This window comes from Glycine soja, chromosome 14 (genome assembly GCF_004193775.1).
Source record: "Glycine soja cultivar W05 chromosome 14, ASM419377v2, whole genome shotgun sequence".
Taxonomy (NCBI): Eukaryota; Viridiplantae; Streptophyta; class Magnoliopsida; order Fabales; family Fabaceae; genus Glycine; species Glycine soja.
This window is the reverse complement of record NC_041015.1, coordinates 42,588,610-42,602,203: the sequence shown is the minus strand read 5'-3', so window position 1 is coordinate 42,602,203 and position 13,594 is coordinate 42,588,610. Positions and strand designations below refer to the sequence as shown.

Below are 13,594 nucleotides of genomic sequence, written 5' to 3'. Positions count from 1 at the left end.
AACATAGACGTTGTGGATGACTTCCTTATCAATCATGACAAAGTTTTTGACGTGTTGAAGAAGAAAATTGCTTAAAGCGCAGTAGACCATGAAGAAGTTTGTTGACAATAATAGACGCGAAGTTCAATTTCAAGAAGGAGATTGGGTGTTGGTTAAACTGCGCCCTCGCCGTCAAATGTCCATCATCGAATCAGCCAACTCTAAATTGGCAAAATGTTATTACGGCCCATTCCAGGTCTTACAGAAAATTGGCCCAGTTGCTTAACAATTAAAACTTCCCCCTGATTCTCGAATACACCCTATATTTCATTGCTCCCTCCTTAAACCTTTCCACCACTCTCCCAATTTGACTGCACATGTAGTTGACTTACCTCCCCAGCCAAAGGATAATGACCTTGTTGTTGCTCCTCTCGTAATCCTTAACACAAAATGGGTTACTTCAGACAATGGGCCCGAGTTTATGGTCCTGGTTCAATGGCAGGGCCTACTCCCTAAAGACACTTCATGGGAACCTTGGGCCAAGCTGAAGGAAGACTATCACCTTGAGAACAAGGTGCTTTCGGATGGGCATAGGGATGTTATGAATCAGCCGACACAAGCACACATCACAGAAATAGGGAAATTGCAATTAGACAAGGAGGGGACAAGCACTGCTCAGAGAATCAAACGGAAAACCACTAGACCCCAATACTTGAAGGATTTCGTAACCAACTCTGACCCAGGGCACTGAGCTAGCAGAATTTTATTGGACAGGGGGAATATCTTGTCTGACAGGATAGTTTTCTATTATGATATTATCAATTCTGTTATTGCTAGCTACCATTGTCGTTAGGACCTGTTGAGGAAAGAATAAATAGCTTTAGCATTTGGTGCCTATATAAGACCAAATCATGTAATAGAAATGCAAGCAGAAATAAAAATTCCTTTTCGCATTTTGTTTTCTGGAGGGTCTTAGACCTCGAATACTAGGATATTTCCTTAATCATAACAATGAACCAATTATTTCATTCATGTTTTCCTTCAATACAATGTCTCTACAAACTTGTTATTTCATTCTTCTTTCTTTGTGTTTTTTGGATCTAATTACTTAAGGTGAAGGCTTTTCACAGTGTTGAGCAGAGAAGAGCGTGATGGTAGGGATGAATTGAAGAAAATAAAATGATAATTTTTTATCAATAAAAAGAAAGTTTTTAAAATATATATTTATAAATTTACCAGTTAATCAGGTTTCCTTTCTTTAATATCAGCCATTGAATATTTTATTAATATATCCAATTGTTAAAAATACTTCCTCACCAGTGAGAAAGTAATTCTACCGCTTCATATTAGAAGCCACCTGGTTAATAAATGTGACCACATTGAATATTTGCTCATTGCTGTATGTAAGCAAATAGAGTTCAAAACTTTGTTTTTCTTCCTTTTAACAATTTTGAGGTACTTTAAAAACTGAATAGTCTATTTCACAAAATTTCAGGTGACCTTGTTTGTGCACTGTCAGGATGCTTTACCTTTGCCATTGCAAATATGTATCCAGATTGGTACAATGTACCCAAATTTCATTGCAGTATACTGGTCCATCGTCACTCTTACTATGACTGGGGATTTACATGCTGAGAACATGAGAGATATTGTTTGATATCGCTTGCATGTTCAACTTCGGTTTAACATCATACATCGTTGGAAACATGACGTTGGGTATAAAAACATGTTTGTAATTTAAAACATGCATTCTCTTTTGACTGTTCTGTTGTATAGGGCTTTGGCTCGGTCTATTAACAAAACATTAAAAACAAAAAACAAACTCACGTTGGAGTTCACTAGCCTTTTCCTATACTCATCTTCAACTATCTAGTATCTTCATTCTTATAATTTACACTGCATTACGAGTAAAGAAGCTATTGTTCTGGCATTTCAAACTAAATTCATATCTTCTTCGTAACCTGTTTTTCCAAGTATCATTAAGAGCTCAGATAATGTCAATGATATAAAGGAAAAGAATATATACACAGAAGACAACAAATTACATTTTTGAAAATCTTGGAAGGGAGGAAAAACACAGCCACTCGTCCAAAGGACCAAAAAGATATCTCCCTGACAATGGATCAAAATAAAAATACTCACTGACCCAACAGATTACAATCCTTTTCCAAGCCTAAGAATTTTATACAAGAAACAAAAATATAAATCGTAATGTCAGCTCAAAAAACATTTATCAGAAATAGAAAAAAAAAAACTGACTCTGAGTTTTGCTATATCCCTTTGATAGAACACGTTGGTGCAGTGTGTCCAACCTTTAAATTGGAGGCTAGAAACTGTCCCACTATGTAAAACAATATGCATACAAAATCTTCATAGAGTCGCAGCAGTCAATCTCCTGTTATCATAACTGGAATAGCCACACCTTGCCAAACAAGAAAGCAACTTCAAAAGGCCGCAGAATGAGAAGTTGAAGCACCATGCTATGGAATTGGTAACGATATAAATCTGATGACTGCACAGAGATGTTTGAACAAATGAAACATATCTTCCATTTAAGCTTTTGTTCCGTTGTAATCATCCAGAATAACAAGATTGCGGTCAATTTGATTGGCAAGAGACTGTTGTAGGCACCTGCATTCTGGTAAGGGGTACGTGTAGACAGAAGTTTTTCTGTTTATTTTTCTAACTCTAGGTACCATGATTCCTTTGCGGTCACTTTCAGTGAGCATGTCTTCCATCTGATCCTTGAAAGCTCTCCAACTGCAAAACCAATGCACAAATATTTTCCATCATCTAGTGTTTTCCAGTGATTGCATAGCCTAAGTCCTCATACTAAATCCATGAGTATATGACAACTATTAACTATACATAAATGTAACATTCAGACAACGATGGACAACTAAAGAGACCTATTGGCAGTTTGATTCATCTAGTGTTTTCCAGTGATTGCATAGCCCAAGTCCTCATACTAAATACATATGACAACTATTAACTATTAACTACACATAAATGTAACATTCAGACAACGATGGACAACTAAGGTAAGAGACCTATTGGCAGTTTGATTCAGGCCAAACAAAAATCAACAATGAGTAATTATAAAGTAATCATACAAACAATGTTAAAAAATAAACTGCAAAACAAGGCACTAGTGAACAGTTCTAGCAAATCAGAATTTACTAGTAATTAAAAACTACTGGAAATTGCATTATATACAAGACCACAACACAACCTGGTAACTCTCTAGTTAAAAGGCACCATATTTTATGATTAATAGGCAAAAGTCTATAATCCCTTCCATTAACAGCTATGACTTCAGCTTAGAAAAGTTTTCTAAGGACCAACCAATGTTTTTCACTATCAGTCTCATGTAATTTCCTTTGCTGTGGCAATGTGCCATTACAGGATAATAGTTCATATTCAGCGGTAGATTAGTATCTGAGTGACTACGATTATTGCTCTGGCAAAAAAATGTCATACAAAAATCAATACTCTTCAGAGTTCACCAAAGTTCAAGTGTAGCAAATATCAGTTTCAAACCATAAAATGCTTTGGGAATGGATTATTTCTGGAAACTAGTAGCTTTTCTTAATCAAAAGCTCTTAAAATGCTGAAAAAAATAAGCATTTATTTCTCCAAAATAATTTTAAACCAAACATGCATCAACAGTTTTGGTTAAAAAAAGGTACAAATTAGGATTTAGTAACAAATTGTCAGCCTTTTACATTCAAGTCTAGGGGAAACTCCAATCAGTTAACACATTATTTTGTAGAACAGGCTGTACCTACTGTGTGAATCCCACAAAAGTAACTAATATCAGTATCACTACTTGATTTTTAGTTTTTATCAAGACAACATATGATACATGGAACCAAATTAAATATTCCCCAAAATTGTTTGAAATGTTTTAATGGAGTATATAGTAGCTATAAATGGAGGATGAAAGGGAGAGAATATACCTAATACTCACGTCATCCAAAAGAACAACAAGCTTGCGCTTATCTGGGATAATTGTCTTGGCATGGCCATCATAGATGAATCTTCTATGGCCCATCAAAAAATGGGGGAAGTTACCACCCTGAGTTGTTACAAAAACCTCACTAGACAAGCATACTGTGTAGTCCAGTGCAGCTAATTGGGAGGAATAGCCCTAGAAAAATATGAAACTAAGCATTAGAGCATATTGGAAACTCCCCACAAATATTACAACATACACTCTACCAATGAGTATAATTAAATTAAACTTGCACATAAGACTTTTTTAGTTTTTCTTGTTTTGTATTTTAAATCTCAGAAAAGTTGCAGCATAGACATACTTACGAGTTACAACAAACCATCAAGACAAACTATGAGACTGAGGAATGGATAAAGAACCACAATATAAGGTCAATTACATCCTTTATGTGTTTGGAATTGAAATCCAGTTACATCCTTTATCATTACGTGCATTCTTGAGGTCTGTGTATAAACTATAAAACCAAAAACTAAAAGTACTGCAATTGAAGTTTAAAACTGCAGATCCCTTTTTCAAACTGATGAACTTACATTTGGGAATTTTAGTGAATTGATGTTACAACTTACTTGTTTGTAAGCTGATAGTGAAGTCTTATTGTACTTCTATACGACCTACTATACTATGTAGTGAATAATGAGCTTTAAATAGACGAGAAAAAATGGGAGTAGCATAAATGAATATATTAAGAAGAATGCGTGGTCACATAAGAACAAGATACAAAATGATTGTATATGAGAAGATATTGTCGTGACACCTATTGAGGAAAAGATGATAGATAATCAATTAAGGTGGCTTGAACATGTGCAAAGGTCACTGGAGGCACCAGTGAAAAGAATAGATCACATGATTTTTAGCTTTGTGAAAAAAGAGGTAGAGGGAGATCAAGAAGAATGTCATGTAAATAATATCCATAAGAATTTGGTTTTTAACTGAGTCCAATGATGTTTGTGTTAGTCATGTAGCTGATTAATTTCCACCAAGTGAGATAAGGTTATTAATGTTGTCGTGGTTCTTGTTACAAGTTTGTGCCACTAAGTCCAATTAATTAGTTATAAAATTTCCTTACATGGTCATATAGATGATACATCAATATATCAGATCCCAATTATATTTTTTCTAGGCTTAAATATATTTTTCGAACCTGCAATTTAGCGCTTTTTTTCGTTTTCGTCCCTGCAAAAATTTTATTTTCGTTTAGTCCTTGCAAAATGTGTTTGTTTGTTTTTCATCCTTAAAACTCTTTAGATAGTGCTTTGAACAGTGAAAAAAATGCTATCTAAAGTGCTTTAAGGACAAAAAAAAACCCATTTTGCAAGGACTAAAACGAAAAAACACTAAATTGCAGGGACGAAAAATGTATTTAAACCTTTTTTCTATTAATTTCTTAAACATGTGTGTCTATTTAATCACTACAAGGATTAAAAAAATTATAAATATTGCTGCACGAAATGAAAAGAAATTGGTGCAGCAGCAGAGCTAAAAACAAGACAGGTCTACAAGAATCGAGTTAACATGCTTCAGTCTACAGGCTGCTATGAGAAAGAAATCAAAATAAAACAGACAATGAAGAGCTTTGAAGCCATCCAGTTTCATAGAATGAATCATGACATTTGTATACAGATTATCTATCATAAAAGGAGCAACCAGTGAGGATCTTTACCATAAAAGGAGCAAGCTCATCTGATGTTGCAAGAGACTCCTTTGTATACAGATTGGGGAACATCTTTATCAAAGGAGCCAAATATCTCTCTGCATGATATATTTTCCCAGAAGCTAAGTATATTGAAGTATTGTTATCAAATCCCATGCCACGCAGCATCATACCAACCTACGTAGTTAAGGAAAACAATATGCAACTAACATCAGTATCTTCCATGTAATATCAGCTTTCACACAATATCAAATTGCATACATTAGATTGATTTTCATCTCATCATAGTGATCATACCATTCTTTTACTAAAATTAATTAAAATAAAAGCATGTACAAATAGTGAGGCCAAAATCCAGTATCAGGAACAGGTACTAAGAAAATTATTGATGTTATCTAATTCAGAAGTCAATAACATGAGAATTTGAGACTAGTCAGATATAAATTAAGAAAGAAAGAAAAACATAATTTAAGATCTGATCAGCATTAAAAAGTAAAAATGTGTACCTCTAGAGGGGTTAGTGGGCATTTTCCATTAACCCGATTAAGGTCAGGTAAAATGATACGGTCTTTTCTTTTAAATTTTGCCCTCCACCCTTTTTCTCGAACTGAATCCATTTCCAACTTTTCTGCCTTTCCTCCATCATATACACAACAAGAGAATGCTACCATATCCTACATGTTGAGAAGATTTAGCCCATCATTAGATAAAGCTGATTCAATCCTGTACCCTTTCACCACAGTCTCATATATTGACACTAAGTACCAGTTCCAACATAATTGAATGAGGATCAGTACCTCCTCAAAACGAAGATGCACAGCAATGTATTTTCCATCTGTCCTTGAGCTCTTCTCAATCATTCGGTAAACTAATTTCTTGCCTAGTACAGATATTGAAGAAGAAAACCTCAATGCTTTATAATTAGTAAGACATCTTAGAAATTGAATATGTGGAGGGACACTCATTGCCAAACGATTGGCAAATGGAGCTATTCGAATTACCCTGCATAAGAAAATAAAATTCTTTACGTCAAATTGTTTGAATAAAAAATCAAATTGTGTCAAATGCCCAATTTGAACTTGCTTCAGAGTTCAGTTTCACCTAAAACATTTTTATGAAGGGGAAAAACCAACATTTTTTATTTCAAAAGGATGAACAAAAGATAGGAGAAAGTGACTCAATACCTACCCTTCCTTTTGCAAGATAGGAGAAACAACTCCAAGGTAATAACTGACAGGAGCCCAAGCTTGAACTCTGATGTTAGTGATATTAGTCATATTGTAATTATGCCGCTCCATTAGTGCCTCAGGCAGTTCTTTGACCACCTTCACATAACCATCAAGTGTGGATATAAAATGATCTTCATCATATATATCCCCAAATTCACTGTAAGAGATAAATAAGGAAAGTTTAATAAGAGTCATAATAATGTTCATTGCATTCTATTTTGTTGGAAAGCCAATTTAATTATTAATTTTTTAAAAGGCTGTTTTTCTAGGAAAACATGCATACCCAACGAGGGCTACTTTAATTTCATCACTAATAGATGGTTACAAAATTCAATTTAGTATCACTTGACCAATCATTATCACAAAGGTAAAGACATAACAAAAATGTTACAGGTACTAATTAATGTGGCTCAACAAATTATATTGCAGGAAGATTTGCTTCTCGTCCTAGGTTGTATGGGCTGTGTAATAGGTTCGGTATTGTAGCATAGAAAGCAACGTTAATATGGAATTGCTTATGGGAACATGATCAAATTGAATGACTTATACAAATATGCTTAATTAAATAATCAATGAACTTCAAAAGCAGGTATGAAAGTTTACATAGTAGTAACTACTAACATAAGAATCAGAAAGTTTCTTTAGATGATTAGATCTATGAAATAAAGCTATACTTTTCCTTTTGCTATATCGGATGAGTTGTCTCATATAAAGGCAACAACCTGAAATTTGTTTTATGTTTTGAAATGTAGTAAACAGCCATTCGACTTGAGACACAATTTACCTCATAAAAATGCATCAGGAGATGTGTGTTTTAATTTCTGTAAACAGGAATGTAAATCATACACATAAATTAAGTGATAAACATATCCCACTTTCCCATATGTCACATGCTACTTAGTTGTGAAATTCAGTAACACATCGACCATTACTAAGCCAAACAAGAAAATCAAATTAACCAGCACCAGTGTCCAAAATTTCACAAGCATGAATGTTAAGACTAGGATTTGAAATCACAGACCACATCAAGTGATGCAGCTGCAACATCTTGGTTGAGGCAGCCGCCATAACAGCAGATCAGCCTGTAATTGCAGGCTGCAACCGCAACTACAACCAGAATTCAAACCTTGGTTACGACCTATATTCTAAGGTTCAAAACTAAAACAATAAGTAAATTGGTCACCTTGGATCTTTCCACACATTGTGAAACTCAAGCTGAGGTATAACTAGTATTGCATTCAGGAGTCCAGCCACAGCCACAGCATTGCAAATCTAACAGTTCATGAAAAACAATGGTCAAAAACCAGATCATATTTCAACCAAAACCAAAACTGTGTGAAAGGGAAGATTTGTCACACCGCAGAGCGTTGCTGGTTAAGACCCCCATTGGCCTCCACAATCAAAAACCCATTCAGTCCAGGTGACACTGAAATTAAGAGAAACCACCGAATTAATGTCCCACACAAACTTTACTTTTACACCAAACTCCACATTAGCAATTATTAATAACTAATATTGATTACTAGGTAATGTATCTAAGCGCTTACCAAAATGTTCACGATGCAATGCCGTCAAATTCGGACATGGCTTCTGCTCCCTCAACTTCCTTTTATACTTCCACACAGAAGCCAACTGCAAAAAGACAAAAACAAATTGAAAAATAAAATAAAATAAAACCCAGCTCTATGTGATTCCCTTAGCTACATTATTGTCAAGCTATCTTCCTTCAGATACAATTTTATTAGAGATATTATTAGACAGTAAATGAGAGCACCATTAGATCATACTCGAGACACTAAATGTGAACACTTTTCCTATTGAGAAACGGATATTAGATCTTGTTCCAGACACTGTACTGGCAGACACTAAACATTGACACTTCTCCTAGCTTGGTTCAGCAAGTTGTAATAAACTACTCCCATTCGCTAGACTCTAACTGTTGGTTCATTCTCTTAGTTTATTAATAAAATAATGAAATAAATGAATTTAAAAATAAGGAAAATAAAAAAATATTTTGAGCACATGGTTTATGATTATGATGCATTACGCTGGTTCGGTTCGGTTACGCACCTCAGTGGCAGAGGAATTATCACCCTCGATATCGTGCCAGAGGTTGTGGAAGATCTCGTGGCTGCGGTAGCGAGAGCCGGGGAGAAGAGTGTGGCCAATGAGGGCGGAGAAGGGCCCCACGCACATCAGCAGCCCCGAGATGTACACCAGCGGCAGCAGGAAGAAGAACCGGAGGCTCCGCCGCGCCATAATGCCGGCCACCAGCCGCCGGCTCTCCGACGAATTCTTCTCCGGCCTCACCCGCCTCCGGCACCGCGGACCACCCGAGTGACGACGCGGCGACGGCGGAGGACTTGGAGAGCTGCTGCTCCCGCACCCCCCGCCGACGCCGACGGTCTCATGAGTGAGACCGTTTCCGCCGGTTTTGGATTTCATGGCGAGATTCTCTCTCTAACAAGAGAGAGAGAGAGAGAGGTGTGTTGTAGAGAGAGAATGAATGACTTGATGGAGGAGAAAAATAAAAATGAAAAAAATAATGTGTTAGTGTGTTAGTGTAGTGAGTGTGTGTGTGAATTGTGGAGGTTTTTGTTTTGTTTAGTGGAGAGAGAGAGAGAGAAGCGAGAACTGGAGAGAGTAGTAGTACTTCTGAGTTGCTTTGGGTTGTTTTTGGTGCAGAGAGATGAGAGGGACAGTGGTTTGAGGAAAGGGAAGATGGGAAATTAACGGGACTAGTACTAAGGCGTGGTGTAGTGTAAGAATTCGACAGCTGCTGCTATTCCGAGAAACAGAATCTAGTTCAGCTATTTAGAAAATTAATAAAATGGTTAAATATATTTTAGCTATTGTAAAAGATTTTTTTGGCTTTTAATTCGTGTAATTTCTGTGCTAGTGGAAGAAATTGAAAATAAAACTAACATGTTGGTTTATCACTAATTAACATAAATGTCATTGATATATGTAATAAGTTAGTGATAAAAAATACACCTTGACACAATTTCAAATACATTGAAAAAATAAAAAATTATATTATTTCTTAGATCAATTGGGTCTTGTAGTTTTTTTAAAAATATTCAATATGATCATTTGTTTTTAAAAGTTTCAATTAAGTTTTTTATTTTATAAATAGAGTAAATTTAGTTTTATTATTTTTCATTTGCCCCAAAAGTTTTAACAAGTAAAAACTAAATTGGTTTTAAATAAGAACAAATTAAATCCATTTTAAAAAATAAAATACCTAACTACTGAATATTTTAAAAGTAAAATACATAATTGAATTGTTTTTAAAAAATGACCTAATTGAACATGTAAATAATAAGATTACCAAATTGAACTAACAAAATAAGTTATTTAAAAAAAATTAATCATTTTATGATAGACTATTTTCTTACTACCAAGGAAAATTTTTGGATCCGCTAAATAAAACTTCCATATCCAAGATTGCAGTATTCCTTGCCGAAGAATAGGACCACTTGAAAATGGCTGCAAAAAGCAAGGAATAAATAACAGAATCCATTTATTGAACTTGCATGTTAAGGCGAAATATCAAAAGAACAATTACTTGCTGAGATTGTTTGGTTATGAATTGTGAATTGATGATATATATATATATATATATATATGTGTGTGTGTGTGTGTGGGGGGGGGGGTGGGGGGGGGGAACGGCATGCAAAACAACATGGGGAGCGTAAAGTTGGTAGGGACGTTCCAAATACAAACATTGACTTGATTTTTCGGTTGTAACCCTGCGAACTCAAGCTGATGCGGATCGCAGAGTATCAACACGCACAAGCCTGAAGCACCCACCTAACAAGTTAAGAATGAATTCCCCTTATATTACTTGTTTTTGTAAGGATGAGTATGAATCTATGAGAATATTTTTTTATATGTAAAAACATCATAATAACATATAAAAACCATCCTTTAAATTAAGATTAAAACATTCAAAAATTTAATTTAATCATCAAATATTTAAAAAATTCACAAAATAAAAATTAAATTTATAGAAAATTTTAATTATTGCATCAATTTTTATTAACTCATTTTCATCACAAACATAATTGTCACCCTATAATCATGGTCATCATTGTTATTTGTTGTCATTATTATTGTCATTTGACTTATAATATATCAAAATTAAATTATCATTCTTTATATATCTTCTTAGCAGTATAAACAGCTTTAACAGAAATAGTTAGTTAGTTGGCTGAATTAGTTAGTTAGCTTTTCAGTTGTAACAGAATTCACGTTGCAGATGTATATAAGCTTCACCATTAATGAATAAGGGCTGCGAGCTGTAGCTGGTCATTTTTCTCTTAGCAGTATAAACAGCTTTAACAGAAATAGTTAGTTAGTTGGCTGAATTTGTGTGTAAGAATGGAGATTATGCAAAGAACAGGTTATGTGATCCATTGCTCCCGAATCTAGGATCCAGGAGGTGTGATGTGCTTGGGTAGAGAGTGAATTACCTGGGTTCAATGGTGTGTTAACAGTGCACGAGGATACTGATGCAACTTGTTTGGACTGGGCCGTGCTTCCTGCCGGCGGCTGCTGGATTAAGGCAAGTAATGCCTTGTACTGCTCAGGGGAGAAGTGAACAACCTCTTGTGACTCGTGTTGCTGAGCTTGATCATTTGTAGCTTTATCTTCCATTATCATCACGTTGTTTACGGTGGTTCTTCCACTATAGGGTTTGTATCCCGGCGGGTATCCATGTTTTCGGTAACAAACATCTACTGTGTGCCCAATCTTGCCGCAGTGGGTACACGTCTTTCTTCCATTGTTATTCTTGTTTCTTCCATCATAACTTGCAGGTACCCCGTGCTTCTTATAACAAGCACTTTCTACATGACCAATGCGCCCACAGAAATCGCAAGTGGTCCTCGTCGCGTTTATGGAGATGTCCTTGGGTTCGAAGTTGATGTTTGGTCCTGCGTGCCCTAGCAATTGTCTTTCTTGCTGAGCTACATAAGAAAAGATTTTGGATATGGCAGGTATAGGATCCATGAAAAGTACGTGAGAACGAACGTTAGTGTACTGTTCGTTCAAACCTCGTAAGAATTGCATGGCTCTATCTTCAAGCTTGCGTTGTGCGATGATGGTGAAAGCAGTGCATGAGCACCTGATGTTGCACAAGCAGACTGAATCAGGTCTGAAATTCTCAATCTCGTCCCAGATCACACGCAGACGAGTGAAGTACTCCGTGACTGAAAATGAACCTTGTTTCATCGTTGATGCCTCTTGCTGGAGGTCAGAGATTCGCAGAAGATCTCCCTGCGAATACCGCGACTTCAAATCTCGCCAAATCTCCTCAGCTTTGTCCATCCAGAGTATACTCTGCCGTATGGAGGTGGCCACCGAGTGAACTATCCACGATACGACCATATTGTTGCACCGACGCCAAGCTCCATAGGTTCTATCTGTCTTTAACGGTTCAGGTGCGCTTCCGTCTATGAATTCCACCTTGTTCTTGGCACTCAGCGCAGTAACCATGGACCTACTCCATGAATCGTAATTGGTTGAGTCTAATACTAGGGAAACAAGAGCTATGGCCGGGTTCTCGCTTGGATGAAGGTATAGGTAGCTTTCTGTGTTATTGATTGAAGCTTATATACATTTGGAACGTGAATTCTATTACAACTGAAAAGCTAACTAACTAATTCAGCCAACTAACTAACTATTTCTATTAAAGTTGTTTATACTGCTAAGAGCCCCCCTCAAGCTGGGAATGGATATTCATCATTCCCAGCTTGTTACAAAGGTGCTGAAAGGTGGCTGGTGGTAAAGCTTTGGTGAATATGTCCGCGAGTTGCATGGAGGATGAGACCGAAAGGAGCTTTACGAGACCCGCAGTGACTTTGTGGCGGATAATATGGCAATCGATCTCGATATGCTTAGTGCGTTCATGGAAAACGGGATTGGTTGCTATCTGAATTGCAGATTGGTTGTCACAATATAAGGTGGCTGGCTGAATAAATGCTACACCAATGTCTTGGAGAATATACGTTAACCATTGCAGCTCACAGGCAGTAGATGCGAGAGCTCGATACTCGGCTTCGGAGGAGCTGCGGGAGACGGTGGATTGTTTCTTTGACTGCCACGAAATGAGTGAAGAACCCAGATAGACAAGGAACCCTATAGTGGATTTTCGAGAATCTTTACACCCCGCCCAATCCGAATCACTGAAAGCTCGGAGTTGGGGAGTCCCGGTTGCTGCAAAGAACAACCCGGATCTTGGTGAACCCTTGAGGTATCTCAATATGCGAAAAGCAGCTTGAAGATGAATGTTGGTAGGAGCCGACATGTACTGGCTGAGTTGTTGAACAGCGTACGCAATATCTAGGCGAGTGTTGGTCAGGTATATGAGTTTTCCTATTAGTCTTCGATAGGAGGATGAGGACTCGTCGGAAAGAGAGTTGCCTGAGTTCATTTGTAACTTCATGGAATAATCCATGGGTGTCGAGTGTGGCTTGCAACCTAGCATACCTGAATCAGATAAAATGTCTAAGGCATACTTTCGTTGGCATAAATGAATTCCATCAGTGGTGCGGGCAATCTCGAGTCCCAGAAAGAACTTCAAGTCGCCAAGGTCTTTTATTTTGAATTCCTGAACCAGGAGGGTGGTGATATCTTGTATTTCCAGTATACTGTTCCCCGTGAGTATGATATCATCTACGTACACCAAGAGTATGGTAGTGACTGACTTAGTGAGTT

The 13,594-nt window shown here is 36.6% G+C and overlaps 1 protein-coding gene across 2 annotated transcripts; it reads right to left on the bottom strand.

The window, feature by feature from the left end:
- Positions 1-1,958: 1,958 nt before the first annotated feature.
- On the bottom strand, positions 1,959-9,647 carry LOC114383771 (O-fucosyltransferase 11-like). 2 transcript variants are annotated; one of them, XM_028343516.1, is made up of 10 exons: positions 8,945-9,647; positions 8,422-8,506; positions 8,233-8,300; positions 8,058-8,146; positions 6,834-7,031; positions 6,443-6,647; positions 6,152-6,319; positions 5,655-5,822; positions 3,939-4,129; positions 1,959-2,739 (listed from the first exon to the last, which is right to left on the bottom strand). In XM_028343516.1, exons 1-10 carry the CDS (start codon positions 9,317-9,319, stop codon positions 2,532-2,534), a joined length of 1,755 nt encoding a protein of 584 aa, XP_028199317.1. In that variant the 5' UTR covers positions 9,320-9,647; the 3' UTR covers positions 1,959-2,531. The 2 variants fall into 2 exon arrangements, with proteins under 2 accessions (XP_028199317.1, XP_028199318.1); XM_028343517.1 differs by lacking the exon at positions 8,945-9,647 and adding an exon at positions 8,649-8,735.
- Positions 9,648-13,594: the final 3,947 nt, after the last annotated feature.